Raw genomic sequence first — 27,306 nt, forward strand, 5'->3', positions numbered from 1 at the left:
ATCTCCTGTTACCTGCGGTAAGCCCATCTCTGATGAAGAAAACCATAGTTGACCTGAAGATCTGTGGTCTTCTGTCCGAAAATAATGATTCGTTTGTCAAGGAATTTGCTCTCCAATCGTGCTAATAACACATCGTTAATACTCTCAGCAGACACGACGGCCCGACATGCCACCTAATGATATTGTCAGAGGGGAAAATTCTACCAAATGAGCGATGAGGCTTTGAAATTCCGGGGTCATTGTGAAGCCTGAAGAAGTCGATCGCGATTCTCATGGCCTATATGCTAACTCTGCATCTCAGGGGCACACTTCTCGAAATCCAGGGCGATGGCGCACTAACACCTCCCAAGTGGAATGAGCTAAAGGACCCTGAAAAGTCCTAAAAATGGAAACAAGTCGATGATATTCAATCATCTCTCCCAAATCCAATCACGACGGACCACAAAACAGCCCAGGGCAAAACGTGGTGGAATGTCGTCGGTGGCGTGCAGGTTGCAACTCCAGGAGGGGAGGACCCAAATCCGGGTTCTCGCCCGTTGGGCCCCACAGCGATCGGCCTGCAGATCTCGGCCAGGGCCTGGCCAAGTCCTGCTCACAGCACGGAGCCGCGGAGCCAACCAGTGCAACCCGACCCCATACATGATTTCATTGAGCGTTCTAGGAGGTGAGCCTCAATCCTGCTTGTGTGCCAAGATTTTTGTTGATGGTCGTCAGATGCTGATAAAATGAGTGTGGCCTCCTTGAGCCCCTTGGGCTCTCCTTTATGATGGAAAGGCTCTCCACCCCGTGTTTGGGAAGAAGACCACAGCCATGTTCCATCATCTCTCGCTTTCTTGAACATCTTTTTTTACCATATTTTATCCACCTACACTCGCTCAACATACACTCGCTACAAGCAACGAAGATGACGTCGAGAGATAGTATCGTATGGCTCCCAAAAGAGCTGTACAGTTCCGTCGAGAGATTCGCCGACCCAGAACATTTCATCTGGTGCCCCATGCCCTTCGACGACTCATTACCACTGGAACAAACGTCGTTTATCCATATGAAGGAGGAAGAAGAAGATATCGACATCCGTGAGCCGGTAGTGGAACCCGTATCGAAGAACTATGATCGTAATCGAGATTCCGGCATCGATCTAAGCATGGACTATGAGGTGTCCCCGCCCCCGAGCGTACATATACCAGACGAACCGACAGATCCATCAAGCTCAGAAAGCGAATCCGATAAAGATGTTCCTTCAAGGGAGCCCACACAGGATGCGAACCGAGGGAAGCGAAGGCAACGAAGGCGGCCGCCAATGAGGCACGATTCCCCCAAGCCAGAAGAGCCCAAGGGACCAACGGTTAGGGAGAGTCGAAGCTTTGCGGTGCATTTGGGATTAAATCTCAATGTTGAGGTGTCCCTGAAAGCAAGGGTGTACGGCGGATTGGAGCTAAGCATGCTGGTAAGTGGTTGACTGGCTTTGTCAACTGTAAGAAGGATTGCCGCTGATACCCTGCAAGTAACGAGTTATGACAACGATAGATTCGACGAGACCACGAACGAAGAAAAGGAGAAAATATAACAGTAAGATGAGCCGGAAATATCAAATGCTATGCTTCATTTCCCTCTGGACCTAATTCGTTGGCCATTTCCATGAAGACCACGAAATTTTCCGCTTGGAAAAAGGAAGAAACATCGTTGGAAGCTTTGGAACTGGTTTGGAGTGCATGGGAAAAGGGAGATCGGCAAGTGATGCCATCCCGAGAGGTATCTGTGACCGCCCCGATGAAGCTGCCAGGCGGGACTCAGTCTGCGAACCGAAAAAGACGAAAAGACCAACAAGCATCTTGTAGACATGCTGAGCTGAAGTCTGAATGTCTCTTGATGAACCAATGAAGATCAATCGGGGCAATATGCAATGGAACCGAGAATACGGCGTCGTGGCTGCTGGCTGGCTTGCCTGCAGGCTGCCCCTGCAGCCACAGACCGAGGAAACAATGATAGACAAATACAAGTCATCATGTCGCAGACGCAGGGTCGAGTCACCCGTTCCGTGGAACGTTATTGTACAACACGCCGATCGCGGCGGCGTGGTGAAAAGAAACGTGTTGTCGCAGCCAAGGACGGGTGGTTGTTCCAATCAAGGTTTGCACATCGCTGCGATGTTCCCAGCAGAACCTAAAGACCCCCCAGGAACACTGCCGGGGCACACAGACCGCCCGGCGAATTCCCTCCTTCCCCGTCCCGTTCGGGCCTAGACCGCCGCCACATCTCAGCTGTGGTGGGGTCTCGACGGGCTCCAACAGGCCCAGTCCCTGAGACGCCAGCGGCAGGCCTACAGCGGGCTCACAGGCGTGCATCCCGCTAGGCCCGTTCCTCTCGTTTATCAAGACGCCCGAAGGGCCTGGTGCGCATGGCTAAACCACCTCAGGCGCGCCATCGCGGCGCAGTGGTCGGGTGCATAATCTCCTTTTGGCGTCTCTGCTTTGCTGGCCGGCCGCTGTGTCCGACGCAAAGAAAAATTATTATTACTCCAATGGGCCGGCCGGCGGCTTTGCTAAGGTAGCTGAGGCGAGCTGCGACCTCAGCTTCTTCTCACCTTCTCCCGTCTAGCCTCAGCTTGTTCCCTCCCTCTCTTCTCCTGAAGCAGCCCGACTTCTGCCACCGATATGCTCCCGTTATGAGAACGCGCCGTGTTTGCCGTGAGATTCCAGCCTGATCCCTTAAATCGTCCGCCGTCAGCAACATTGCGGTCGCCCCGATTACGCCAGCGAGGCTTCCGTACCCAATCTCGCGATCTTCATCTTCACGACTGGGCGACACCAGAAGTCACGATCCCGAGACTTGCTCGTCGACTTGCCTGCCAGTAATTACCTCTCAAACCCGTAACCGCCGTCGGCATTGCAATCGAGCTCAAAATGGCCCGCAATATGCTTATCCAGCTCATCGCCTCCTTCATCCTCCTCGCCCTGCTCTCCCCGCTGGCATCCGCGCAGTCCCTATCAATCTACCAGGACTCCGACAAGTACAAGTACCAGGGCTGCTTCAACGAGACCGTCGACCTGGCAGACACGGCCAAGGTGCGCGCCCTCGCCGATGGCGCGAGCAAGACATACCCCGTCGACGGCAACATGACAGTACCGATATGTCTCAGCTTCTGCAACAGCGGAACCGACACCCAGTACAAGTACGCTGGTGTTGAGTATTCTCGGTGAGTCTGCGACACCCGTTCCCCAAATAAGGAGTCATCCCAGGCCTTCGAGCGCGTTTTGCTGACGTGTGAATGTGTCGCAGCGAATGCTGGTGCTCCCAGAGGCTCTCCAGTCTAGCGACGAAGCTCGATGATACGGCGTGCAATACCCCCTGCGACGGAAACCGGGACGTCGCTTGTGGAGGCGCGTTGAAGTTGAGTGTCTACATGATGCAGAGCGGCAGCGCTCGGGTTGCGGCGACGGCCTGGGGCTTGGTGCTTGCTGGCACACTGGCGATTATATCTCTTTAAGAGCTTAATTGGATTTTGCTGAGCGCGTCTGATTTTTTGGAAAACTTCTTAGGAGATACCCCTAAGTTTGGATGGCAATGATCTTTAATCTTTCTCAAGCAGCCGTGAATAGAATAACGATGACACTTGAACTATAGAATCTGTACGGCTTGTGCCTCCCAAACGCCACCCAATGGTATCCTGGCATCAATCGTGAATCATACAACTTCATAGCTTGAGGGGCCCCAAGCCCCTCCGCTCTACGGCCTTCTGGACCGCCGCCTTGATATCCAAGACCGTCCTCCTCCAAGCCCGCTTCCCTCGCCCTTCGCTGCCGTCCTCCTCCACCAACCACTCAAGCCACTGGACCAGTTTCGATGCCTTGTGCATGTCGCGCTCCTCCGTCACGACCTTGGCCAGATACTTCTCAAACATGACGACATCCTCCTGGTGCGGACCCTCCGCCCGAGTCCCGTCGTGCCAGGCCTCGATCATGTCCTTGATCTCCTGCACCGACTTCACCGCAGATCCCATGAAATTGACCTTTGGCGGCGGTGCAGGGAATTGAAGCTTGGTCTGTCCGCCGGGTAAGAAGTCGCTGGCCTCGGCTGGGAGGTGCTTCCGGGGCGCGTTGAAGTTGAGACCGGATTTCTGGGCGAGGCGTTTTCTCCGGTGGTCTTCGATGACTTCCCGGCGGACGTCTTCCGGCAACTCGGCCAGAAACTCCGGGTCCAGTTCCTCTGGCTCATCGTTCTGCGCTGCGGGGGCAGCCCCCTTGCTCGGCAGGAAACTTGTTTGCAGACGGTTTGCTGCGGCATCCTGCTGTCTTTCCCTTGCATTATTGAACAAGTTCCTACCCCTCTTTGTTGGTGTGATTGCTTTCTTTGGCTGGATTATCCTGTCTTTGCGCGGTGACTGTGGTAACCGGGTTTGCGCGCTCTTCCGTCCGTACTGTGCGAGAACCTCCGCCTTCATATCCTCTGGCAGGGCATTGAAGACCTCTGGGTCAACCTGAGATGGGATATCGTTTGGTATCGCAGGGCTCTGGCTCCTTGACTTGGCTTTCGGCGATACTGGTCTAGCTGCAGGCGGTGGCTTCTGGCCCCTCTGCAGCTTGGATCTGATATCGCTGGGCAGCTCAGCCAGCACGGCCGGGTCGACTTGTGATGGCAGGATAAACTGGGTTCCCATGATGTTCAGTGGTGTGTTTGCTTTCTCATCCCTCTCACCGGCTCGCGCCAGTGCCAGGGCTGGATGCACTTTGGGTTTCTTCGGTGTCAAAGGATCGTCTGCAATGGGATCTTGTGCAACACTCCCACGCGCCTGGGTCGTCTTGGGCTTTGAGGGGCTCTTTGAATCCTCAATAGGATCAGCAGCACCCTTTTTAGATGAGTTGGCGCTATTGAAGGTTGGAAATGCAAGCCTGCGTTGACTGCTCTCAGAGCCAGTTGGACCAGTCTTGATAGGTTCGAGTTTCGTCAACTGCACACCGAGACCTCGAAGGTCACCAGGACTGAACCTGTAAGATCGAAGGACCGAAACGGCTTCTTTCGCAATTGTTTCCGCGTTGTGGGTGGCGACACCAAACATCACACTCTTGCTGAAGCTGTCACATTTGCCGTGTCCCAAATGCTTTGCCGGGTCCAAGGGGGCATCTTGGGCCCGGCGCATGATCTTCATGGTGAACTGCTTTCCCTTGACCTGCTCGTTGAGCAGTCGACGCTCAAGCTCCTTGCAAAGATTCAGGACGAATTCTTCAGCTTCCTGCTGATTGATGAAGCGGATGCCCCAGTTGACCTCCGCTGAAACGGATTTTCTGGGGGGATGTTCTCCAACTTCAGCTCGGTCGATGCCACGGGCATACTCCCACAGCCTTTCGCCGGTCTTGGGTCCCAAAGAGGAAGACAGACGCTCCTTTGATACGTTTCGGATGTCTTTGACGTACTTGACTCCGATCTCCTCGAGTTTGCCGCTAAGACTGTATGCAACACCGGGAAGGTCCTTCGCTTCGATCTCTCCGATAATCTCGAGCATTTCCTCAGGCTTCATCAGAAATTGCCCGGCAGGTTTTGCTCGGCGCAGGGCGACCTTTGCTTGCAGGATATTTCCTCCGATGCCGACCGAGACAGCACATCCGGTTGATGCTTTGATATTGTCGCGCAGGCCGCGAGCAATCTGCTCCGCCTTGTCTTGCTCCCTCCAGATACTACCCTCGTCTACACCAGCACCTTCTGAACCGACGCTGGAGAGGACGATGGACGTGATATCAACAAGTGCTTCGTCAATACTGACGCTTTGAACGACTCCGCCAATGTCGAGAATGGCTTCGTAGAAGTGACGGCTGGCTTCTTCATAGGCAGGGAAATCATATGGCAGAACCTTGATATCTGGACACAAATCCAGAGCCCGCTTCATCCACATGCCATTCTTTACACCGAATTTACGCGCCACGTAGTTACAACTTGCAATTTCTGAAGCAGATCCACTGCTATGAGCGACCACGGTCGGCTTGTCGACGTATTCCGGGTTGCGTTTCAAGGAAACGGCGCAGAAGAAGCTGTCAAAGTCGACGTGCATGATGTATCGTCGAGATCCAGCCTTCCTCTTTATGGTTGAGGTGCCCTTTTCCTTGGCAAGCTTCTGCATCTTTGATTTCAATTCGGCCTTCCAGGTCGACAGATGATGGAGCCGGCTCTCGGAGTAGAACTGCTTCAAAAAGTCTGGGTTCGCCGTTGAAGACTTCCACATTTTCGGGTCTGAGAGAAGCCAGGCATTATGTTCTTCGGAAGTCATGTTCTCAGGCATTTTGGAATTTCGTTTCATCTCCTCCTCGATCAGCGCAGGTGTGATCGTGTCTCTCCCATCGTCGATCTTGGGAGCTTCGGGGCTGGGCTGCTTAATCTTGGGCTCCCCAAAAGCTTTGGGCTGCTCGTTAAGTTTCTGGTCCTTAGCAACATGCGGCTGCTTGGTATTGTGCTTCTCGGGTTTTGACAGCTCGGACTTGGATGCTGGGCCCTCGGGAAGAATATCGACCATCAATTCGTCGATTTCCATGTCATCAAACTCTTCCACTTCTTCCTTCAGCTTAACCTTCTGAGCCGAGGGGAAAGGGATGGTTCCAGGGCTGTCAGAACTGCGAGCATGCTTGCGGGCAAGCGGCGATTCGGCGCGCTCAACAAATCGACTCAGTGAGGGGGTTGCAGGACTGGCAGCAGATGCTTTGAATTGACTTGTGTAGAAGCTGTTGTCCGTCTGCTCCCTGTATCCCTTCCTGGACTGAGGTGTTGCCTGACTGAGCTTGTTGGATTCATCAAACTTCAGAACTTTCTGACGAGGACCGTCGTTGTCCACTCGGTAATCGGACCAGGGCAGAAGTCGCCCGGCTCGAATAGAATCAGTGACCCAGGCGGGCTTCACCAGTCGATATCTGCTGTAGTCCACAGACTTTTTGGGCGGCACAGAGGATGCGATGATGTGAGTGGCCATGGTCTTCGCGTCCAAGTACTGCAGGAAGCCTGCGCCATGCTGAACAAGCTCTCGATGAAGGCTACAAAACCACGGTCAGCCGCCGGCAGTCGCGTCTCATCCTTGGGACTTACATATGAAGGGGAGGCTGCGTATAGCCCGTAACATGCGCAACGACACCCTTGAAAATTTGAGGTTTCTCGCTTGAAGAGGCTCTCATGTCGGCATCCAGATTCTGTAGCTTGATCTTCTTTCTTCTGAAGTAGTCACCAAAGCCGCCAAAGGCGCTTGGCTCATACTCCTCGCCTCCTTCGTCGGTAAACTCATGACTTTCGATTCTTCTCCTCACTTGAGAGGAGTTTTTCTCGAGACGGCTCCCCATCTTGTTCGGTGGTCACGGTGCTTTCGTATAGATGGCGGATGTCTGGGATCACGGCCGATGACCCAAATGCTAGCGTTGCGATGAATCCCTCACACGAAATCCTGTCCAAATTATCGAGCGCATGATATCAAACATCTTCATCGAAGAGTAAGGATAGCGCCCGTGTGGTACGGAGATCGAGACCGGGGCGCACAAGTGAGTTGGCGATGAGATGCTCTTGACGGAGCACCGACGGCGTAGATGATGCCTGCGACGCGGATGACCGCGTTAAGTGGAGTGGGGCCTTCACGCGTGTAAGTGCACGGCCCCTGTCTGTCAAGTTGCATGACTAATCTGTACCCGCCCAAAGTACGGGTACCTTTTTTTCGGCGTTAAGCACTTTGACTTACAAGAGCTCAATGTTTTGCTTGTTTGCGACAACCTGTCGGACCCAACAACCGTCGAGGAATTGCGACCATGAACAACGAACAGTTTCGGAAGCTGCTAGGCGCGAACTCAACCAAGTCATCATCACCCAGTAATGGAGCCACTCCAGGCAGCGCCACGCCATCTGGCGCTGGTGCTCTGGGATCGCGACAACGGTCAAGCATCCCAATGACGCCGTAAGCTTCCTTGGCATGCATCACTTCAAGTATCTGACTAACTCGCGGGTTGCAGCCGGTCTGTTGGTGGCATGAACCCTAGAAACGAGTTTGCGCGACAACTTGCTGCTAGAAATCAAGCAGCTCAGCCCCAGAAGAAGTTCCGATCGTCAGCGCCCAAAGGATCCCGACTCGCCGAAGGCTACGTGGACCGATCGAAAGAGCGGTACGATGAAGAGGAAGACGACCGTGCGAAAAGGATAAAGGCGTTGGAGGAGTCACTCAAGAACGAGGAGATTGACAAGGAGACGTTTGAGAAGCTCCGCAACGAGATTGCAGGAGGCGACATCTCCAGCACGCATCTAGTAAAGGGGTTGGACTTCAAGCTCCTGGCGAGGATACGAAGAGGCGAAGACGTTTGGAACGACGAAAAAGACAAAGAAGAGAAGGAGGAGGCGCCCCCCGAAGAGGACATTGATGAAGCATTCGACGAATTGGAGGAGTCAGAGGTGCAAGCTATCGAAAAGGAGACGGTCAAGAAGAAGGGCCAGATGGCATCTATAGCGCTTGCACCTGGGAAAAAGAGAACACGAGACCAGATTTTGGCGGAGATGAAGGCTGCAAGAGCGGCTGCAAAGGCAGCGCAAGACAATCTGGGCGACAAATTCAGGAAGATTGGAGCGAAGCAAAAGCCCGGGACTCGCATTGAGCGAGACAGCAAGGGCCGCGAGGTTCTTATCATCGTCGACGAAGACGGTCACGAGAAGAGAAAGGTCCGAAAAGTACAAGCAGGGGTAGAAGAAGAGCAGAGGAAGGAGTTCATTCCGGATAAGGACGCGAAGCCGCTTGGCATGGAGGTTCCTGAATTCTACAAGAAGCAGCAGCAGCAGGAAGCCGAGGAAGATGACAACGATGACATTTTCGCCGACGCGGGAGACGACTACGATCCGCTTGCTGGCATGGACAGCGATTCGGATGAGGACGACGAAGGCGAGGTAAAGGACAAGGAGGCGAAGGAGGACGCCAAGGCAGAACCCAAATCCGACTCGACATCAATGGCACCACCTCCCAAGCCAGCCGCCCCGCGCAATTACTTCAAGGACTCCAAGACGGAGCTTATTTCATCACAATCCATCAAGGCACCCTCTATGGAAGACCCTGCAATCATGGCAGCGTTCAAGAGGGCCGCACAGCTCAGAGCAGCAAACAAGGAAGAGGATAATGATGAGGATGAAGACGACGAAGAGGCCAAGGCCCGCGCGGCACGTCGCAGGAAGATGCTGGAGTCGGTCGACCGTGATGCCGAAGATCTGGACATGGGCTTTGGCACCAGCAGATTTGAGGATGAGGCCGACTTTGACGACCAACCAATTAAGTTGTCTCAATGGGGCAACGACGATGATGACGAGGGTGGACACGGTGGCAAGACGAAGAGAAAGAGAGGTCCCAAGAAGAGAAAGGGCGACGGTAACAACGCAGCAGATGTGTTGAGGGTCATGGAACAGCGGAAGGCGGCGGAGAAGTCCTGAATAGCGGAGGCAGCACAGTGAGTAAAGCCGTAACTTCAAGTAAGTGATGGCTACACTTGCAAGGCGACCAACAGTATCATCGTCATAGTCACGCCCTCTGTATTGTCTCGTCTTGGCCTCTCAACGCGGCCTGGACGACATACATATCGCATGCCTCCATCACTGCCTTAGGCGTACAGCATAGAGGCAACATGGACCTAACCTAGCTTCAGAGGGAAAAATGACGTTGAAGATATCAGAGTTCGATGACTCAGCAGCAGATGACCTGGTGCGAGACCCGGCAAACACGGAAGTGTTTTCGGTGGTGGTGCTGGGTCTGCTGGACCTTCCGAAACGGGCGCATGTCGAGTGCTCGGAGGACACCGCCTCATTATCAACAGCCGCGCACCTCCGCTTGAAGCTTCGTCTCGCAGTGTTTCTCTGAGGTAATCGCCCGTGGGGTCCACCGCCCCAAGATCTCGGCACTCCGTGTGTCTGTAGGGCGTTGGCACCAGTGAGGGCGACAGGAGAGACCGTTCATAGGGTTTCGTCTAATCAGAATCAAAATAAAAACACCGCAGACATGATTATCATGTGATGGGATTGGCCCAATCTTTTTTCCCTCCCCGTTTGGGCACCCGCCCAGGTGCCCATCCACCCATCCTCCGCCTGTCTCCGTCTGTTTTCCTAGGCCAACGGCTCCCCCGCCCCCGTATCGAAAGCCCCAGAGGAGGGGCCCCCGTGCCCGTTTGGTTGGTGTTATCCACTGTGAGTGGGAACGCTTCCAATGAAGCGCACGGCGACCAGTCCGTGGCTGTTTACCTGCCGCGGCGGCCAACCCTCGCATACCTGGCTGTCCGCCGCCCTCATCTCTGTCCGACATCCTCAGCGATTCCGTGGAATTCCATATACCTCAATTTTGAATAATATTATTTCTTGGAGCTACCATGGTCGACCTCAAATTGACGGAGCCCACAGTCCCAGTCTGGCTGGACTGCGACCCAGGCCACGATGTGAGTTGCCGCCGTCATCATGTTGTGTGGTGTGAGGGGGCCATGATAAACCTGCATGCCTCATGAGTCTCACACTCACACGCCGCATGCAAAACAAAAGTCATGCACGACACTGCACTTAGCCACTACCGGCCTGTACGGAAACCAAACTCACGCTGACCGAACCTCACCAGGACACCTTCGCCATCCTACTGGCCGCCTACCACCCCACAATCAAGCTACTGGGCCTCTCAACTGTCTTCGGAAACGCCCCCCTAGAGTGAGTAATACACACGATGCCCCCCTAGAGTGCTTCATTCTAACAACATCCCAGAAAGACAACCGCCAACGCTTCGTCCATTCTCACGGCGATCGGCAAGCACAATGACATCCCCGTCTACGTCGGCGCCGCCAAGCCCATGGCCCGGCCGCCCATGCAAGCCGCCACCGACATCCACGGCGAGTCCGGCCTCGACGGCACCGACCTCCTCCCGCAGCCCCTGAAGGCCGCCGACCGCACCACCCCGGCCATCGACGCCATGGCCGCCGCCCTCTCCGCCCAGGCGCCCGGCACCGCCTGGCTCGTCGCCACGGGCTCCCTCACCAACGTCGCGCAGCTCTTCGCAAAGTACCCGGACCTCGTCGCCCACATCAGGGGGCTGAGCATCATGGGCGGCGCCATCGGCGACGGCTTCACGGACATCGTCATGGGCAAGGTCGACGGCGTCGCGCGCGTCGGCAACTGGACGCCCTGGGCCGAGTTCAACATCATCATCGACCCGGAGGCCGCCGCCGCCGTGTTCCACAACAAGGCCCTCGCGGCCAAGACGACCCTCGTCCCGCTCGACCTGTCGCACCAGGTCCTCGCCACGGAGGAGGTGAGGGAGCTGCTGCTGTACGGGAAGGACGCCGCCGGCGAGAAGACGGGTAAGGGCAAGACCACGCTGCGGCAGATGCTGGTCGAGCTTCTCATGTTCTTTGCCAAGACGTATAGGTATGTGTGATGATATGCTTGTGTGTGTGCTGTGTATGGGAAACTGATTGGCGGTACAGCGACGTCTTCGGCATCACCGCCGGGCCGCCCCTCCACGACCCCCTCGCCGTGGCCGCCGTCCTCACGGGCACCAAGCACGAGATCCCCTTCTACGACTTCGACACCAAGAAGGGCAACTGCGTAAAGTACCACGAGCGCTTCGACCTGACCGTCATCACGGAGGGATCTCTTGAGGATGCGAAGGAGGGCAAGGCGCAGCTGGGAAGGACGGTCGCGAAGCTGCTGGAGCCGGGCAGCGAGGGCGTCAGGATACCCCGCGGTCTCGACATTCCCATGTTCTGGAAGGTCATTGAGGAGTGTACGGAGCGGGCGGATCGGGTCAACGCCGGTGAGGTGACGGGGTTGAAGGAGAATGGTCCTCTGGAGAACTAAAAAGTTGTCTGCTGGTGCGAGGTCTGGGTTGCATACGCCTTGTCAAGCCGCGATTGTCTAGCGAGTCTGCGTTCAGTATTGATAGACCAACAAGTTTCAGCGCTTTGCCAAGTCCTCTCACTCACGGTGCGACGAGAAGATTGTGAACGGTGAAAAAGAACTCCGACCCCGAACGCTGAGCGTCAATCTCAGCAGCGCAAGTTGCTTCACGCCCAAGTTTTCCTACTACGTTAACATGAACCCAATTGGATATGTATTAGGTCTAGATATGACTCTATTTTGAAAACTTCGTGGTTTCCGTTACTCCTCTGCTCAAACAGAGCCACCGCTTTTCAACAAAGCCCAATCCTGTCTTCTATAATGGGGTATCATATGCCCTTCTATATTCCATTTTCCCAAGTCAAAATCGCTTCTCATCAGAATTCTCTAATCTCATCAACACTCTCAGGACCCTCTCATAAGTCCACACCGTAACCGCGCTTCCTGGAGCGGCCTTGATAAGACTGACCGTCAAACCGCGGTACAGTCCCCGTATGCCTTCACTTGCAAAGATCATTCGCATGGCACGCACCGCCCCGGGATACTCGGGAATGTTCTTGTGCACGTATCGCGATCGCGTGGGGCCTTGCACCTGGATACGTTTCCGCACCAGATCAAGGGGGAAAACGGCTGTCTTGGACATGACGCTGGCCATAACACCAGCCGTGGCGTCGCCACCGCCCCATGGTAGATGCAAGTCACCTAGCGGCAAGCGCAGACCTTCATACAATGCAAAGAATATGCCCATGTACGGTACGATCTGCGCCACACCGGGCCCGAGCCCTCGGAAGAAGCCGCGGGGTCCTTCGTCTCGGTAGATGTCGGTGACGGCGTGTCGAAGGCCAGTATACACCCGTTCGTTCCCCTGCGCGGCAAAGCGAGTCCGCAGTAGGTCGAGCGGATATGTGGCCGTCGTAGCGGCAGCTCCGGCGGTAGCTCCGGCGATGAAGGACTGGGCGGCGTTGGGGAGTCGGTTATCGGAGATACTCTGAAGCAATTGGGCCGTCGTGCGGTAGGTCGTAAACTGGACTGCCGAGTAGCAGACGTACATCAGTTCTGCTGGTACGTTGCCCTTCCACAGGCCTGTGACTCCCTCATTCGCGATGATCAGCTTCATAGTGTTCAGAGTGCCCTTGTACACGGGCCCGCCCCTGGCGGTCTGGATCGACAGAGGGTCGGAGAGCGAGTGTGACTGCAGCTGGAGGCGGATCTTGACGACATCGAGGGGAGCGATTACAAAGCTTTCCCATTCAAGTCAGCGTTGGGTCACAAGTTTTTGTCTTCCCGTCTGGCAGGTGATGGATGGCATACCGAGCAAACAGACCGGCCGTGGCGCCGGCCGTTACAACCTGCAGGCGGGAGCCCTGGGCGGACAGTGTGTAAGCATCGTGACGTTTCGACAGCACATGTAGACATGACGGCAGCGAAATCGGAGAGGCCGTTCGTGGGGGCAGTGTCGCCTTACCTCATCTTTGAGGCGTTCGCCGCTGGGCGACATGCATCCGGCTGTGTCCTCAAGGGGACCTGCGTAGAAGGCGTGTGAAGGGAGGACGAGACTGGCAGGGCAGCTCGTGGTGGTCGTCGGAGATGCGCGACTTGTTTTCGGGACCGTAGGACGAGGTTTATCAGGGTCAGATGAGTCGCGTGTCTGTGGGAGTTCGTCCAAGCGGCGCGGTCCGAGATCTCAACGACGGGGCGTCTTCCCGCAGTTCTATCGGCGTGGCACTGCTCGGCAAGTCGAAACAACCAGATGGCGGCTCCAGCGAGTGAGGCTGAGAGGTCTCAATTGAGTAGAAACTTGTTTGAGGATCGTCCCGGTGATGGCTAGAAACCGAATGTCGAGGGTCTGTCCGCTATTCGTTTTCGATGTTGGTTCTTTTTGGCTAATCTCAATTCTGTTGGACGTCTGTTCGTCGCTCGCGTGGGAATTTTTCTGGTTACCTAAGATGGACATCTTGGGTGAGATACCTAGCTCCCACCCAGGACCCCCCAAGCATTGTGACGCAATGCTGATGGTAGCGCGCTGTCAGGGAGATTTACCACTGCATCTTGGGAGAGATAGCGCGCTGGAACCCCACTGCGGGCGTCACTGTAGCAAGGGCACCCGCCTTCTCCATGCAAAATTTAGTGGGCATAGCCACGCAGGGTCTGGTCCCTTTCACCCGTGCGGGCCAGGCAAAGGAGATCAAAGACGTAGAGAGAGAGAGAGCGGATGTAAGATGCAAATGCAAGTCTTATTTGGACTGATGGTCGACGAGAGCGGGTTGCCATCTCACGGGACTCGTTGCGAGACGTGCAAGAATTGGGAGGAATTTTTTGATCTCATCAAAACCACGAGGCTGCGTGCTTGTCCATGTTCTCATGACTGCTTGCGTCTTGTGACCACTGGCAGCTCTGACGACACTGGTTGGCAACCTACCCATCTGGATTAGCATCTGAAAGAGATGAGAGGGGAACGCCTCAGTCAAGAGGAGTTGCCGAGAAGAAACAATCTTATCAGAACTCGGAAGGAAGGACGATGTTGGTAGATAGATAATCACCAAGACATGTTTGAATGTTTGGAAAAAGTATCGTAATGTGAATCTCCCATGGAAGCGTCCTGACAAATGTCTTTGTCTCATCAATGCCCGGCAACTGGCTGTTTCGAGGGGCACTCGAGTAGTGTAGGCAGCAAGGTACCTTGAATTCGCAGCGAAGGACCCGGTGTACGGCAACGAGGGACGGCAACAGATGGGCATGGAGGGTACTCTCGAGGTCCAGCATGGCCACAATGTACTTCCCTGTCGTCGGGGTAAGAAACCAGCGAAGTTGAGACGAATGGAAGAAGACCTAAAAAAGGGCAGGTCGAGGCAAGTGGGCAGCTTCACCCGGATTCTGGGGCTCCAGTAACACGTGCCAAAGTTGGCTCGTCAGTGTCTCTGCGCTCGAGCGGCCTGCTCCTAAGCAAGATGCAGCAAGGTCATTGGCTCATCGCTAGTGGTTCCCTCCGTCCGAGACGACTCCCCTAGGCGGAGTCGCAATTGCCTTTGAGGTGCCTCCGCATTGGCTGGAACCGCCAGTCTTGGCGTCCCGGCCGCCCCTCGCCCCCCCTCAGTGTGGGGAGCAGCCCCCCGACCGAACGCTGAACTCGATGCGCGACCAGCGGGAAAACCCAGTCACCCAGTCCAGCCCTGGATGGGGCAGGAGCCACACGGAGCCTACGACACGACACTGGACACTACACTGCAACTGGACACTGCACCTCTAGCTCGCCCATGGCACCGCCGACTGCCGTTCCGCCTGCGTAACAGCCCCGTCGACTCGACCGAGTTAGACTTTCTGCCCGCCTTCCTCTCCTCCTCTTTTCCGTTTTCTTTATTATAGACGCGACCTCCCCTTGTGTCGTCACGATCATATCCTTTTGCTCTCTCAATACCTACTTTACTACTCACCCAACTTCGATACGCCAAGGCAGAGATTTCCGAGTCAGGCTGACCAGCAAGACATCCATCTACCCCCAGCAGTAGCTGCATGTGATATCGTTACCTACCTTACCTTACCATACACCTGGCCATCCGCACTACTACTACTTCTACTACCGCCGTCTCTGTAACTTGGCCACCGCCCCTTGCCTCCCATATAATACTCACGTATCCCCCGCGAGGAGTGTTGACGAGGAATCCCAAACTACCAATCTTTACCTCCAACATCACAACCACAATGGCGACGACAACATCACCGCCTATGCCCAACATCGGCGGCCTGCTGGCTCCCATCTTGCCCGCCTTGCCTCCTGCCTCTATCTCCACACAGCCGGCCATCGGCGTCTTGCCGCTGCTTAGCCCAATCCTGAGGCAAAGAGTTCAGCTCCTCTCAGAGTCTAGCACTGAACCCTGGATTCGCCTGCTTGCCTACGACACAGACAAGGCAGCAAGACTGAGCGAGATTGTCCAGAGCGGTAGACTAGAACCCCATCCTGTATCAGGCGAGGTCGAGGTGGACTGGGAGTACGATGCGAAGACGCGATACAGGCGACTCGACTTGGAGACGCTGCAGGCGCTCGTTGTACTCGAGGAGCTCGAACTGTCGTTTCGTCTCATCTACTGCGTCGGCGACAAGGACGGCGGCGGTGACGGTTGGAGAGTCGGCGAGGTCAGCGTCGTCGACAAGAATGCTCCATTCGGCGACTTCGGTGGCTACTCGACCATCGCGGAGGCTGAGAAGGCCCACGCAGACGACAAGGCATCGAAGACGAGCAGCTCTAAAACCCCAGCTGCAAGCTTTGACGCTGCCGAGGCCGACGAGGATGAGGATGACGGCTACTGGGACCGATATGACGCGACGCCTGCTCGTACGCCTGCCAACCGAACGCCAGCAGTCAAGCGCTCGCCTGCACCACACGCATCGCAAGCGTCGCAGCTCGGTGCGTTCCGTACAGATTCGGCAGAGGATGCCTACTATGCGCAATACGATTCTGTGCAGCCGGCGATGGATGCTCACGATCCCGATGAGGAGGTTGAGGGCTTCGATGTCGCACCGCCTTTGGGTCTGGGTACCGTCGTCAGCCAAGATATCTCGGAGGCAGGACTTACCGAAACCAACGGCTCTTGGACGATGGCTGAGCCGCCGCGTTCGCCCTCCATCCACAGCCAAGACGAGGACCGGGCGGCCGTACTTCTCCACCCCCGCCCGGCATCAAGCGCCAGCAGTAACGGAAGCCGCATGGTCGAGAAGCTCGAGGAGACCGCCGAGAAGCAAGGCGCGAATGAGTTCGGCGTAAAGCAGCACGTGTCAAGAAGCCTTCGCAGCCTCTTCCTGTTGGCACGCTCGTCTGGCATTGACAGGGAGGAGTTTGAGCGGCTCGTGAAGACCGAGCTGGATGTCCTCGGCATGATTGAGGATGAGGAGGAGTGATTTTGAGGCTGACGGCCTTTTGTATATAAGGAGTTCTTGTGCTTGGTGGTGTTCCGTGGGGATATCCGTTGGGTCAGGATGATCATTTGGCATAGGTCGGCTGCATGTGTATCGGCGTTAAATCTTGGCCATATATCAACAATTCAAAGCGAGAGCTGTTCAGATCAACCATTGGAAGAAAGTGAAGAATGATGTCAAAAATGGAGAGACAGAAATGTTCAAGGTCTTGAACATCTGAGAGCTCAACAATTCGAAGCAGCTAAACGGAGACCTCGTCCCATTGCTAAGCCAATACCTTCTCGATATGTGCATCATGCTTCTTAACCTCGAGGCTGCGATCGAGTCGAGGGAATAAAATGTGGAGTGAATTGGAACAAGAGGCAGCAAATTCAATGACGGTGCTTTGGCAATGGCGAATATTGATGTTCTGCTGGAAATGATCATGTCGAAGGAGAGATTTTCAGGTAGCTCGCTATCGCGCCAGTCCCAACTGTTGTGAACTCTGTACGAGCCTCGGCACCCTTCATCGGTCCAGCAAGAGGGGTAAAATGAGGCGACGCATGCCGGGGCCGTCCGATCTTGACTGGAATAAGCGCGTGCAATTTTGGGCAAACATGGAATGGCAGAACCTTTCCCGCATGATCACACTAGCAAGGTTGAGATTAGCCGCCCACGCGATCGTCTCCGCGTCAAGATCACCGTGCTCCAGGGTCAGGGTTGTGCGATGCGCCCTTACGGTTTTAAGCGCCCTTCAAAGAGATGGGCGGCTAAGTAGGCAGCCAGGGTCAAGAGTCGTACGTGCCGCCGCCGTTGGTGTTGCTATTCACCATCTCCTGTTTTCGATGGCATTTATGTTGGTGATCGACAGATGGGAGTGTTCCGATGGCATGTTGCATAACGACCTGAGCTTGAATCTGCAGGCTGCCAGTCTGCTGATGTTGGTGGTTCGGGTTGCTCAAAACGGAATCATTCTGTGGGATGTAGGAATCAACCCAGATTGGGTCACATTCCCAGGGGCCGAATTCAATGTGGTCACCAACATGAGATGCAAAGATGTTGGTGTTGGACGTGGAAAGTAGCTTGTAAGTCCTGATGAAGCCATCACCAACAAGCAACCCCTCTTTCCCCATTGGCCGAACTACCCCCCTAAAGTGGACAAAATGTACCCGCCCCGGCCCAGCGCACTGTTCACGCCTCAATCGTAAGGCCACCAAGCGCCAATTGCAGCGGCACGCACCACCACGAGCCGCCCAAAAAAAGTTCACCACCAAAAAGCGACTTGCACCAGACTTGGGAGAGACGTCGTGACGGGTCGAAACCAACGCGGCGGAACATCACCACCCACCACACACACAGCCATGTTCCGCTCAACATTAAGGATACCGCGCATGAGCGTGGCCGCGCGAGTGGTGCGCCAGCAGCGCTCAGTGCACTACGTGCCCCAGCTGAGGCACGACTTCAACGAGGGCGTCCCGGGACTGCTCTCCGCCGACGGCTACGACATGGCTTGGACGCAGTACATGACGCTGATGATCGATAAGCTCAATGCCCTGACTGCAGGTTCGTCTCTTCCCTCCTTCCCTCGTTCGCTGCGTACCAGCATGCGACGTACCTACTATCACCCCGGAGCTCCCAACGGGGAATGACATGCCACACGCCAATTGAACCCTGGAGAAAGACTGAGGGCTAACGTTCACCCTCCCAGGAACCGACCTTGAGCCGCGCGACCCGAAGCAGATCATCCTCGCCACGGCCCGCGACCCCGACCAGGCCCCGATCTTCAACCACGCCTCCATGGCGCACAACACGCACTTCTTCTTCAAGCACCTCACCCCGGACCCGAAACCGATGCCACAGCCGCTGGCCGATGCGCTCCTCCGCTCCTTCTCTTCGATCGAGACCCTCCGCCGCGAGATGATCCTCACGGCCTCCGCCATGTTCGGCCCGGGCTTCGTCTGGCTCGTCAAGAACTCCCAGGACGAGTTCAAGGTCCTCACCACCTACCTCGCCGGCAGCCCGTACCCGGGCGCCCACTGGCGCGGCCAGAACGTCGACATGAACACCGTCGGCAACACCGGCACCGCCAGGCCCTACTTCGACAACGTCGTCAAGGCCCAGACGTCCGGCTCGAAGCCCCCCGGCGCCCTCGAGGCCCACCCCGTCCTGTGCCTGAGCACGTGGGAGCACACGTGGCTGCGAGACTACGGCCTCGGCGTCGGCGGCATCGGCGGCAAGAAGGCGTTTGCCGAGGCGTGGTGGGAGGTTATCGACTGGCAGGCCGTGCATGAGGCGGCCCATCTCACTAGCCGCCCCGCCATGAGGGCATGAAGTCGATGAAGGCGTTTTGTTGTTGCATGGGAGAGGGTGGTGCACGGCAGTCAGGAATGAAGATGAGATGCCCTGATACGGGTCTCCCGCCTGGATATGCGCTGTGGCGGCGGTGGTGGTGATGTAGGAATTACAACAAAAAAGGAATTGTATGAATAGACATCCGCATATACAGATGAAGCCAAAATGTACTATGCTGTACTACTAAAGATCTCAACCCGTTGCTACCGCGCTCTTCGGTCTGACACAGTCTCAGGTGATTGAGTTGACGTTGATGCTGCGTATGGGGGAAATTTCGACCGCAGAATTGCTAGCCCTTTCATGTACTGCTCAACCCAGATTGTACGGCGGCCATCATCACTCACAGAAGGGGGCCTGCTCTGACTTCCTACCGGCCTAGCTTTTCCAAATTCATTGCACCTGTGACACAATCCCAATAACGGATGACTTCGATCTTGACCATGACGGAGCTATCGACGTACATCATGATGGGCGTCGCAGAAACTACAGCCCACGGAAACTAAAGATACCAGCGGCGTACTACTCCTTAAACTGTCGTTTGCATAATGGTTTTCCCGGCTATGTCGAGTCTGGAACTCTGCTCCCCTAAAGCGCGACGCTAAGCAGCATTGGCACATCATCAAAACCTCAGGTGATGTGAAGAGACATAACATGCCATAGATATGAGGAACCTTACATGATTTGGTAAATGAGAGAGTGTGATATGAATACACCGACATCGGGATACGTATTTCTCCAACCCTCACTTCACGTTTAATGCCATGGCAAGCCTAGTTCTCATCCTGCTTCTATTAAAGCCCATAAGAAAGACATTACAGAACGACAAATATAGCACTATCAATTCACAGACTTTCTAGTATCGACGCTGAATGTTAGACAATATCGACAACCATTCCTTGATGATACCGTCTATCAATTGCCGAGATGTTGTCAGAAGCTTGTCAAGGACAGTTATACTCTTGACGGATACACGGCTCCAGCCCCAGACTTTCTTCTTTGGATAGCTCACTGAATCTAGCCATCCATTGAAACCTCCACGCTCGTCACTTGCGGGTATGAGATCTACCCCAACTACTTCGATATTGCTGGCAGCGTCTTGTTTTCTTCAGAAGTTAGACTAGGAAGCTTCACGAATTAACGCATGCGGGTCCCCGTTTACATTCGCTGCCCTCTCGCTTCTCTGATTCCCTTTCACAGATTGTTTGCTACATGGCAGGTAGGCAGGCCTGCCACATATGCTGCAGCTTTAGTACCACTTTCCCATTCAGACTTTGGAATTTCCTACGGAGGACTTGGTCAAACAACTGACATGTAATCGTTCAAAATGTGCCTACATTGCACCACGGAGCACATGATCTTAAAGTCACATCGCAACACGAATCCACTTCAGAAGTTGAGACCAAGAAGTCGTGCATAACCAGACCCAGGCCTCGTGCGAAGCCCCTCACGGATCTCTTTCTCATTTTCGAGCTACAAAAGCTAGCTAGGTATCATAAGTGCCATCCCTAAACTTATATATAAAATCAAGGAGCGTCTTTTCGTTTCGTCGGAGAGTGTTGAGGGGCGTGTTTGTGTGTGATGTGTGTTGTATGCAAAGGTCGTGTGGTAGTATGAGGTCAAGGTTGGTAGAAAAAAGGAAAAAGATTAAGCCAGTAACCAAATCCCCGTTCCTATCCTTTCCCTCCCCCCCGTATTTTTGGTTTCGTCAAAAATTCATCATCAACCCGGCGTCAGGTAAAGGGGGGAGGAGAATCTGAGCAAGGATATAACAAATGCCGCTATCCAGAACTATGCAACGCAATGAAATAGAGAGAAAGAAGCAAACAAAAAAGCAGACGCGTAAACAAGAAGGTATCCTTTTTGAGCCACTGCAGACTTGGGTCCTGAGGCAGGGTGCGTGCTTGCTTTCTTTGAAGTGAAATAAGAAATACAAACGCGGGTCATTAGCCATCATCATTTTGTTTTGGGTGTTTTTGGTTTATTTTTGTTTTGTGTATGACTTTCGCCTCCCAGGAGATTGAAAGATTGCGGAAAGGAAATTAGTCGTGGGAGAGAGGAGGAAGATTTAGATCATGTTGCCGTTGACGCTGACCTCGAAACCATCACCCTTCTGTCTCATGGCCTTAGCGAGCATCAACTCGCGCATCCAGTCGATGCGCTCGTCACGGCTCTTGACAGCGAAGTGGTGGGTCTTGCCAGTGCCATTGGCACCCTCGGCAGGGACAGACGAGGTCGAGTTGGAGTGGTGGTGGGTGAATCCGTTCAGGGCGCTCTCGCGCTTACGCAGCTTGGCGGCGTTCTTGTCTTGGGGGATAAGCTGGAAGCTGAAGGCAGCGACGGGGTCGCTCTTCTCACGCGAATGAGAGGAGAAGTGGACTGCGCGGAAGGCGGCGGAGAGCTTGCTCTGCGAAGCCAGGCTGGAGCACGCAATGGCATAGTCGTCAATGTCGACGTACTCAAGAGTGCGGTCGACTGTGCGCTCGTCCTTGTGAACAGCCAAACGGGTACCCTTAAGGGTGCAGAAGGTGTCGTTCCACTCGTGACGAAGCATCTTTGTCTTGCGCTTCTTCATGGGGCCCTGGAAGGTGACACCGTCACGTTGAGCCTCCTCGACGGCTTGCTTGACAGGAATGGCGCCCGCAAGGTGGGAGATGGGCGGGATAGCTTGCTCAAAGGGGTGGGTACGCTCAACGGGCGACCAGGGGTAGTTGACGCGGGGAGGAGCTTGAAGAGGCTGAGTGCGGGTGGAGGAACGGGGAGAACGAGGAGAAGAGTGCCTCGGAGAGGTACGAGCGATGGGAGTGGCATTGTTCTCGTCGAGGGCAGGGAGGACAGGGAACGAGGGACGGCGAGCAGAGGCGCGCGACTGCGTGCGGACGAGGGGCTGCTGCTTCTGCGTGCCTGCGCGGTAGTTCATCTCAGGAGGAACGGACTGGGAGATGTCGCGAGCGACACGGTCCATCGGGATGGCAGTGACGGGAACGTCCATCTCGGAGAAGGGCGTGCCAAAGCGGTAGGGGTTAACAGGGCTCTGCAAGTCTGGCGACATGGCTTCGGCTCGGTCCATGACATACGGGACAAAGCTTTGTTGCTGCTGCTGAGGAGACATCACTCTGTCGATGGGCTGAGTGACGGGCGGCACCGTGGATGCTCTGAGGTTGCTGGGACGCACAGGAGCCTGCTTGCCCGGGATGGACAGCTTCGGCAGCTTGCGAAGACCATCAGGCTGAGGCTTCATAGCAGGAGCGCCCATCTCAAAGGGGGGAGTAGGAGGGACGCTGTTGCTCTGGCGTCTCTGGAAGTCAAGGAACTGACGGACATTATCCTGAGGATCCCTTGAGGTGACGTTTCGCAGAGTAGCCTCCTGTAGGTACTGCAACGGTGTGGCGTTGCCGGGACCCAGGACGTCGGAAGATGCGACGACTGACGGACCCGAGTCTGAGATGGGTCGAAGAATCTCCTTGGGAGTCAAAGCTCTGGCGGTCTCTGGGTTGCCGGGGTTGCCAGTGATGACCACCGTCTCCTTCTCCATATCGACGAAGGGATGCTCCTTTCTGAACGCCGCGATGAGACGTTGCTGCTTTTTGAAACGGGAGCAGTCCTCTCCTTTCGGGCAGTGATGAGGCTTGGGGACCACTTGCTCGATGCCGACAATCGATACAGACTCCATGGGGGTGATGATGTCGTCGTGGGACGCCTTCTTTTGCCTCCTCCTGCTGCTCTTTCTTGGCTTGAGGCTGCACTCGTCTGTCTGACGCTCTGCCGCCCTAATCTCGCGGGCCTCCTTCTTGACTTCACGACTCGGTTCATCTTGAATGGGCGTCGGAGCGCGAGGAGAGCTCGGCCTGCTGTCGCGCAGAAGTTGGATTTGGTTCCACACTCTTGTCCTCATGCCAAATGACGGGATGTCCAACTCCTTAAGATCCTCAAACTTCAAAGTGATGAGGATGGGTCCGTTGATGTCGTTTTCCACGAAACGGCCAGCGACAGAGAGCTCAATGCCAGCATTAAGCATCGACTGCGCCACCATCTCAGGGGTCCACGAGACAAGCTCTCTCGACTGCAACTCTTCATAGGTAAATTGAAAAGGACCATTTTGTTGTCTTGGTACCGGCGGTGGCGGCAGCTTCGTGTATTTGAAGTCGTCAAATGGTCGTGCTGTCTTTGGGGTGACAGGAGACAAAGTCAAGATGGCTTCGTCAAAATAGCTTTCCGCAGAAGAGCGAAACAGATGCGGTCCCGACGGTCCCTCGATCGGTTTGTTTAGTGACTGGATATCGGGGTACGCCACCCGACCCTGGCTTGACCTCGGTGTTGGGATTTCATCGTATGACGAAAGAGTAGTAATACTGGGTTGACCACTCGACTGCGCGCAAATTAGCAACTGCAAAGTAATGGTCGCCGTGCGTGGGAACTTACCGAGTTGACACTTATACGCGGAGAGTTGTCTTCAAGTTCGCTGAGCACTTCATCGTCCCATTCCATATCCATGAACTCGGTTGCTACTGAACTTGGCCTTTGAGGCTCGCTCTTCAGGCCAAAGAATGTGTCGCGCATGGGAACCTTCTCGCGCATCTCGCGATGCAGGTGACGGTCACCCCTGGCGTATTCTTGTACATATTCCTGCGACAGGAGAGTCAGCATCATTGATACCAGAAGCCAAAGCCTGCAGCGAAAGTCCGTACCATTTTGTTGTTTATATGTGTGTAAGTGAGATCGCAAATGCGGAAAGTGGGGTGACAATGAGGCTTGAGCTGGCTGTAACCGGCTTGCGGCTTACAGCGCAGTGCAGCCTCTCTGGGGGCTTATTTTGCTTTTCCGGCCGAGAAGGCGGGTAAAACAGCGCCGTTGCCGGCAGCTCTTTTGGTCTATGGGGAGGGGGAGAGATATTCCTGATGATGAAGCCTGTAGATAGTCGAGACGCACGCTTGGGGCGACTCGAGTTTGGGAATCAAGTTAGGAAAGCCAAATGAAGCCAGCAGCAGACAAAAAGGAAAAGAAACCAAAACCAAAGCAAAGCTGGATATGCTCGGATGGTATGCCACGGGTCGCAAAAGAGAAGAAGGAGGGAATGCGGTACACGACGGGCGCCTACCGCGAGTTATGTATGTCTAGTGCGTCCATGAACAGGGGCCTGGTAGAGTTGGGCGGTAAATAGTTACCAGGGTTGGCAGAGGAGAGGGGAGGAAGAGGAGGAGAGAGACCCATGGTGGTTGAGGTCGGATCACACAGCCAGCAGCACCTTGCTACTGTAGCGCAACGCAACGCAACGCACGCACACACAGCAATCCCCTAGGGAGGTAAGGTAGGTAGGTATTGACCCCCCTTGCCCATATGCAAGCTGGTTCTGGTGTGATTCGACGGGCAGCACTCGCAGCCGGCGGCGATAGCGGCAGTGTCGACAGGCCAGGCACTCACCTGGGTGTGTCTGTCAGGTTGAGAAAGAATATAATAATAGCGCCCAGTGGCCCCAGTGGTTGCGTGGATCGGGTGGTCGAGCGGGCGACGGGCCCAGCCATGGACCCCATGGACCCCATGGCATGGCATGGCCTGGCATGGCGTACGAATACTTAGACGAGGACAGACGAGGGAGCAACGAAAGGGGGGCCCTTTTCGGGGCTGGGCGAACGAGACCGTCACCGGCGGGATATCTTGGGGTGCGTATCCGTACTGCGCGGCCGTTGAGAGGTGAGAGGTGGTGAGGAGAAGAGGGAATTTGGCCAGGACCTGGTTCCCCGGCCAAAAGGGGGGTGTGAAGATGTGTGTGTGCCGGACGACATCCATGTGGACAACGGCGCACAACCGAGCAGCAAGCACTTGCACCTGCAGTTGCAGTGAAGCCGGAAGCAGTAGGAGCAGCAGGAGAAAGAAGCCATGCCATGCTTCCAGACGCACTCTCAGCACACACACGGCGCAGGCACGACGCAGCACAGCAGCCAGACCCAGACCCGACTGGGCAGGAACAGCAGGAAGAGCCGGCCGGCATAAGAGAAGGGGTGATGGTTGAAGAGAGAGAGGCAGGTAGAGATGCAGAGGACTGACTGTGTGGAACGAGTACAGATACTGCAGTCTGCGGTAGAGGAGAGGAGTAGAGTAGAGCAGAGCAATGGAAAGAGTTGATGCGGATGGAGCTCAGAGGAGAAGACCGGGATGGAGGGTCGGGATGGGCGCGAAGCTACCCCCGTCCCTCGCTGCTGATTGGGCGGATGCGGGAAAACTCCCGTGCATAGCGCAGCCGAAGGACATGAATGCGAAGCTGCGAGGCGGCGCTGGAGCTTCCCATTGGCCTAAATTCACATTGTGCTACTTTATTTAAGGAAGCGCTAACACGCCATTGGCTGAAAATAAGACAGAACACCACCTAGCAAGTGACCCCCGTCCTGCCACCACGGGCTCTAAGCGCCCGCGTCCTGTCGAGAACCTCCAAGCGTCTGCCGCCGCCAGCCAGTCGCCGTCGCCTGACATCTGCCTTTAAGTGGGGGCCGGCCACAACTGTGAGTGCACTGTTCATAGCTACACATCACTTCACAGTCAAGCACAAGGTCCGTATGCCGCATCCACCACCTGCCACGCTAAGCTCGGCTCGCTCACTCACCTCACACCCTGGACCGGACCTTTTCTCTCGTCACTCACTCACTCATTCAATCGCTTCTTCCTCTTCTCACCTTGAAGCGACACACCCACCCCCGATGCCACGCTTTTGCTCCTCCTTGTCGTCCCCTCGTCCTCGCCCGCACTCTTCCTCCTGTACGCCCTCGACTCGCTGCTTTTCCTCTCTCTCTCGCCTTCACTCTCGGCTTCCCCACTCTGGACATCGAGTCAAAATCTACAGGCCCTGTCCATCACCTCTGCAATGTCACCCTTCGACCAGGGCCCACGGGCAGGATGAGCTTCCCCGGCACACACACTCTTGATGACCTCGCAGCAACTCCGTAGCGGAAGAACCAGCGCGCAGCAAGCAGCAAGCAACAGCTGCTTACCCGCCCTCCCGCTCGCCGCCATCCATCACCTAGTCCCTCTGCAGGGCTCCCTTTTCAGTCTCTAGGAAACCACCACCACCGCCGCCGCCGCCGCCGCGCCCTACACCACACCATCCTCATCAACTAGCCAGCCAGTCTGTCACTGTCACTATCGCTCCCGTCATCACCATCCTCCATCTTATCAAGTCCTCCTTCCCCAGACCGACCTGGCGCACAGGCTTTGCATCTTGACACCTCAATGGGAATGGCATGGCATGGGCATGTGGACCGGACCAGAACTTCGCGTCCATCCCGTGCCATCCCGCCATGCCAATGCCGTCAACGGCGCCGTCGCGAAGATGGCGCCGGACCCCTTTGGCTGGGGAAATCAGAATCTAGACAATGACCTGCATCGCTTCTTGCAGCACTTGCGCCGTTTCCTTCCTTTCTTGCTGCCTTTCCGGAGGCGGAAGCAGCCAGAGACAACCGGCCACTCGCTTGCTGACCGTCCACCGGCGGAAGGCTAAAAAAGAAAGCCCTCAACCCCGGCTTCTGAGCTCTATCCAACGTTGCACCCCCGGCTCGCTACAGCCACCGCCGCAACCTCCGATCTCGACGAGTCTCGAATGCTCGTGGCCAGAGGCTAGATACCCCACCATCATAAACCGATTGCCCCTCATCAATCCATTTCAGCCACTTGCTTTGCTCGTCGGGCCTCCATCGGAGAAATCCATCAAACTGAGACTCCTTTTCCGGCCGGGGGCGACGAGGCCAATGGCCTCTCAAGACGGCCTCTCTTCACGGGACGATCAAGATGAGGCGAACTTTTGCTCGCACGTCTTCATAGGCGAGCCTTTGTTCGCGTAGGTACGAATAGTGCGATGGGACTATCCCGCATCACAATGGGTCCTGTCAAAAGCTTTCAACTCAGGCCGTTGGCCCTTCGCGATCCTCCTCCTCCACATGGCGTGTAACCGTCGGCGCTGCCCGTTGATCACGACTAGCCTCGCCCGCCTCGCCTTGCCCTCAGCTCGCTCGCAAATCAAACGTCCCTGTACTTGCTGCCCAATGGGCCCCCGCCGATAACGACAACGTGACCAGATGAGCTTCTTTCAAGGCACATGACCTGCACGACTGGCTCACCGTCGTTACTGGCGAAATTTGACCGCAGCGAGAACGACTCTCTTACAAGATTATAGACTGCCCTTGTCGCCTTTTACCCACGTATGACTTCATATCCCATGGG

At 55.5% G+C, this 27,306-nt stretch overlaps 10 protein-coding genes across 10 annotated transcripts; 6 read left to right on the forward strand and 4 right to left on the reverse strand.

Moving 5' to 3' along the window:
• Positions 1 to 904: 904 nt before the first annotated feature.
• On the forward strand, positions 905 to 1,508 carry CGCS363_v000624 (uncharacterized protein; the record flags this gene model as incomplete). Its single annotated transcript, XM_036632473.1, has 2 exons — positions 905 to 1,447; positions 1,506 to 1,508. The coding sequence occupies 2 exons, from the start codon at positions 905 to 907 to the stop codon at positions 1,506 to 1,508; spliced, it is 546 nt and encodes a 181-aa protein (XP_036501745.1).
• Positions 1,509 to 2,903: 1,395 nt separating this feature from the next.
• Positions 2,904 to 3,487, forward strand: CGCS363_v000625 (WSC domain-containing protein; the record flags this gene model as incomplete). The annotated part of the gene is made up of 2 exons (XM_036632474.1): positions 2,904 to 3,196; positions 3,280 to 3,487. The coding sequence occupies 2 exons, from the start codon at positions 2,904 to 2,906 to the stop codon at positions 3,485 to 3,487; spliced, it is 501 nt and encodes a 166-aa protein (XP_036501746.1).
• Positions 3,488 to 3,694: 207 nt separating this feature from the next.
• rev1 (DNA repair protein rev1) lies at positions 3,695 to 7,313 on the reverse strand (the record flags this gene model as incomplete). The annotated part of the gene is made up of 2 exons (XM_036632475.1): positions 3,695 to 7,013; positions 7,066 to 7,313. The coding sequence occupies 2 exons, from the start codon at positions 7,311 to 7,313 to the stop codon at positions 3,695 to 3,697; spliced, it is 3,567 nt and encodes a 1,188-aa protein (XP_036501743.1).
• Positions 7,314 to 7,769: 456 nt separating this feature from the next.
• CGCS363_v000627 (uncharacterized protein) lies at positions 7,770 to 9,423 on the forward strand (the record flags this gene model as incomplete). The annotated part of the gene is made up of 2 exons (XM_036632476.1): positions 7,770 to 7,915; positions 7,971 to 9,423. The coding sequence occupies 2 exons, from the start codon at positions 7,770 to 7,772 to the stop codon at positions 9,421 to 9,423; spliced, it is 1,599 nt and encodes a 532-aa protein (XP_036501744.1).
• Positions 9,424 to 10,349: 926 nt separating this feature from the next.
• On the forward strand, positions 10,350 to 11,820 carry URH1 (Uridine nucleosidase; the record flags this gene model as incomplete). Its single annotated transcript, XM_036632477.1, has 4 exons — positions 10,350 to 10,415; positions 10,589 to 10,674; positions 10,729 to 11,388; positions 11,448 to 11,820. The coding sequence occupies 4 exons, from the start codon at positions 10,350 to 10,352 to the stop codon at positions 11,818 to 11,820; spliced, it is 1,185 nt and encodes a 394-aa protein (XP_036501737.1).
• A 400-nt stretch (positions 11,821 to 12,220) lies between these two features.
• On the reverse strand, positions 12,221 to 13,357 carry tpc1 (Mitochondrial thiamine pyrophosphate carrier 1; the record flags this gene model as incomplete). Its single annotated transcript, XM_036632478.1, has 3 exons — positions 12,221 to 13,100; positions 13,171 to 13,223; positions 13,325 to 13,357. 3 exons carry the CDS (start codon positions 13,355 to 13,357, stop codon positions 12,221 to 12,223), a joined length of 966 nt encoding a protein of 321 aa, XP_036501738.1.
• A 2,201-nt stretch (positions 13,358 to 15,558) lies between these two features.
• CGCS363_v000630 (uncharacterized protein) lies at positions 15,559 to 16,752 on the forward strand (the record flags this gene model as incomplete). The annotated part of the gene is made up of 1 exon (XM_036632479.1): positions 15,559 to 16,752. One exon carries the CDS (start codon positions 15,559 to 15,561, stop codon positions 16,750 to 16,752), a length of 1,194 nt encoding a protein of 397 aa, XP_036502735.1.
• A 523-nt stretch (positions 16,753 to 17,275) lies between these two features.
• CGCS363_v000631 (uncharacterized protein) lies at positions 17,276 to 17,648 on the reverse strand (the record flags this gene model as incomplete). Its single annotated transcript, XM_036632480.1, has 2 exons — positions 17,276 to 17,440; positions 17,580 to 17,648. 2 exons carry the CDS (start codon positions 17,646 to 17,648, stop codon positions 17,276 to 17,278), a joined length of 234 nt encoding a protein of 77 aa, XP_036502734.1.
• A 462-nt stretch (positions 17,649 to 18,110) lies between these two features.
• Positions 18,111 to 19,080, forward strand: CGCS363_v000632 (37S ribosomal protein S26; the record flags this gene model as incomplete). The annotated part of the gene is made up of 2 exons (XM_036632481.1): positions 18,111 to 18,312; positions 18,458 to 19,080. The coding sequence occupies 2 exons, from the start codon at positions 18,111 to 18,113 to the stop codon at positions 19,078 to 19,080; spliced, it is 825 nt and encodes a 274-aa protein (XP_036502737.1).
• Positions 19,081 to 21,166: 2,086 nt separating this feature from the next.
• On the reverse strand, positions 21,167 to 23,789 carry pob1 (the record flags this gene model as incomplete). The annotated part of the gene is made up of 3 exons (XM_036632482.1): positions 21,167 to 23,467; positions 23,521 to 23,724; positions 23,787 to 23,789. The coding sequence occupies 3 exons, from the start codon at positions 23,787 to 23,789 to the stop codon at positions 21,167 to 21,169; spliced, it is 2,508 nt and encodes an 835-aa protein (XP_036502736.1).
• Between the last annotated feature and the right edge of the window lie 3,517 nt (positions 23,790 to 27,306).

The sequence above is a fragment of the Colletotrichum siamense genome (genome assembly GCF_013390195.1).
Source record: "Colletotrichum siamense strain Cg363 chromosome Unknown KSG_Cg363_contig01, whole genome shotgun sequence".
NCBI lineage: Eukaryota > Fungi > Ascomycota > Sordariomycetes > Glomerellales > Glomerellaceae > Colletotrichum > Colletotrichum siamense.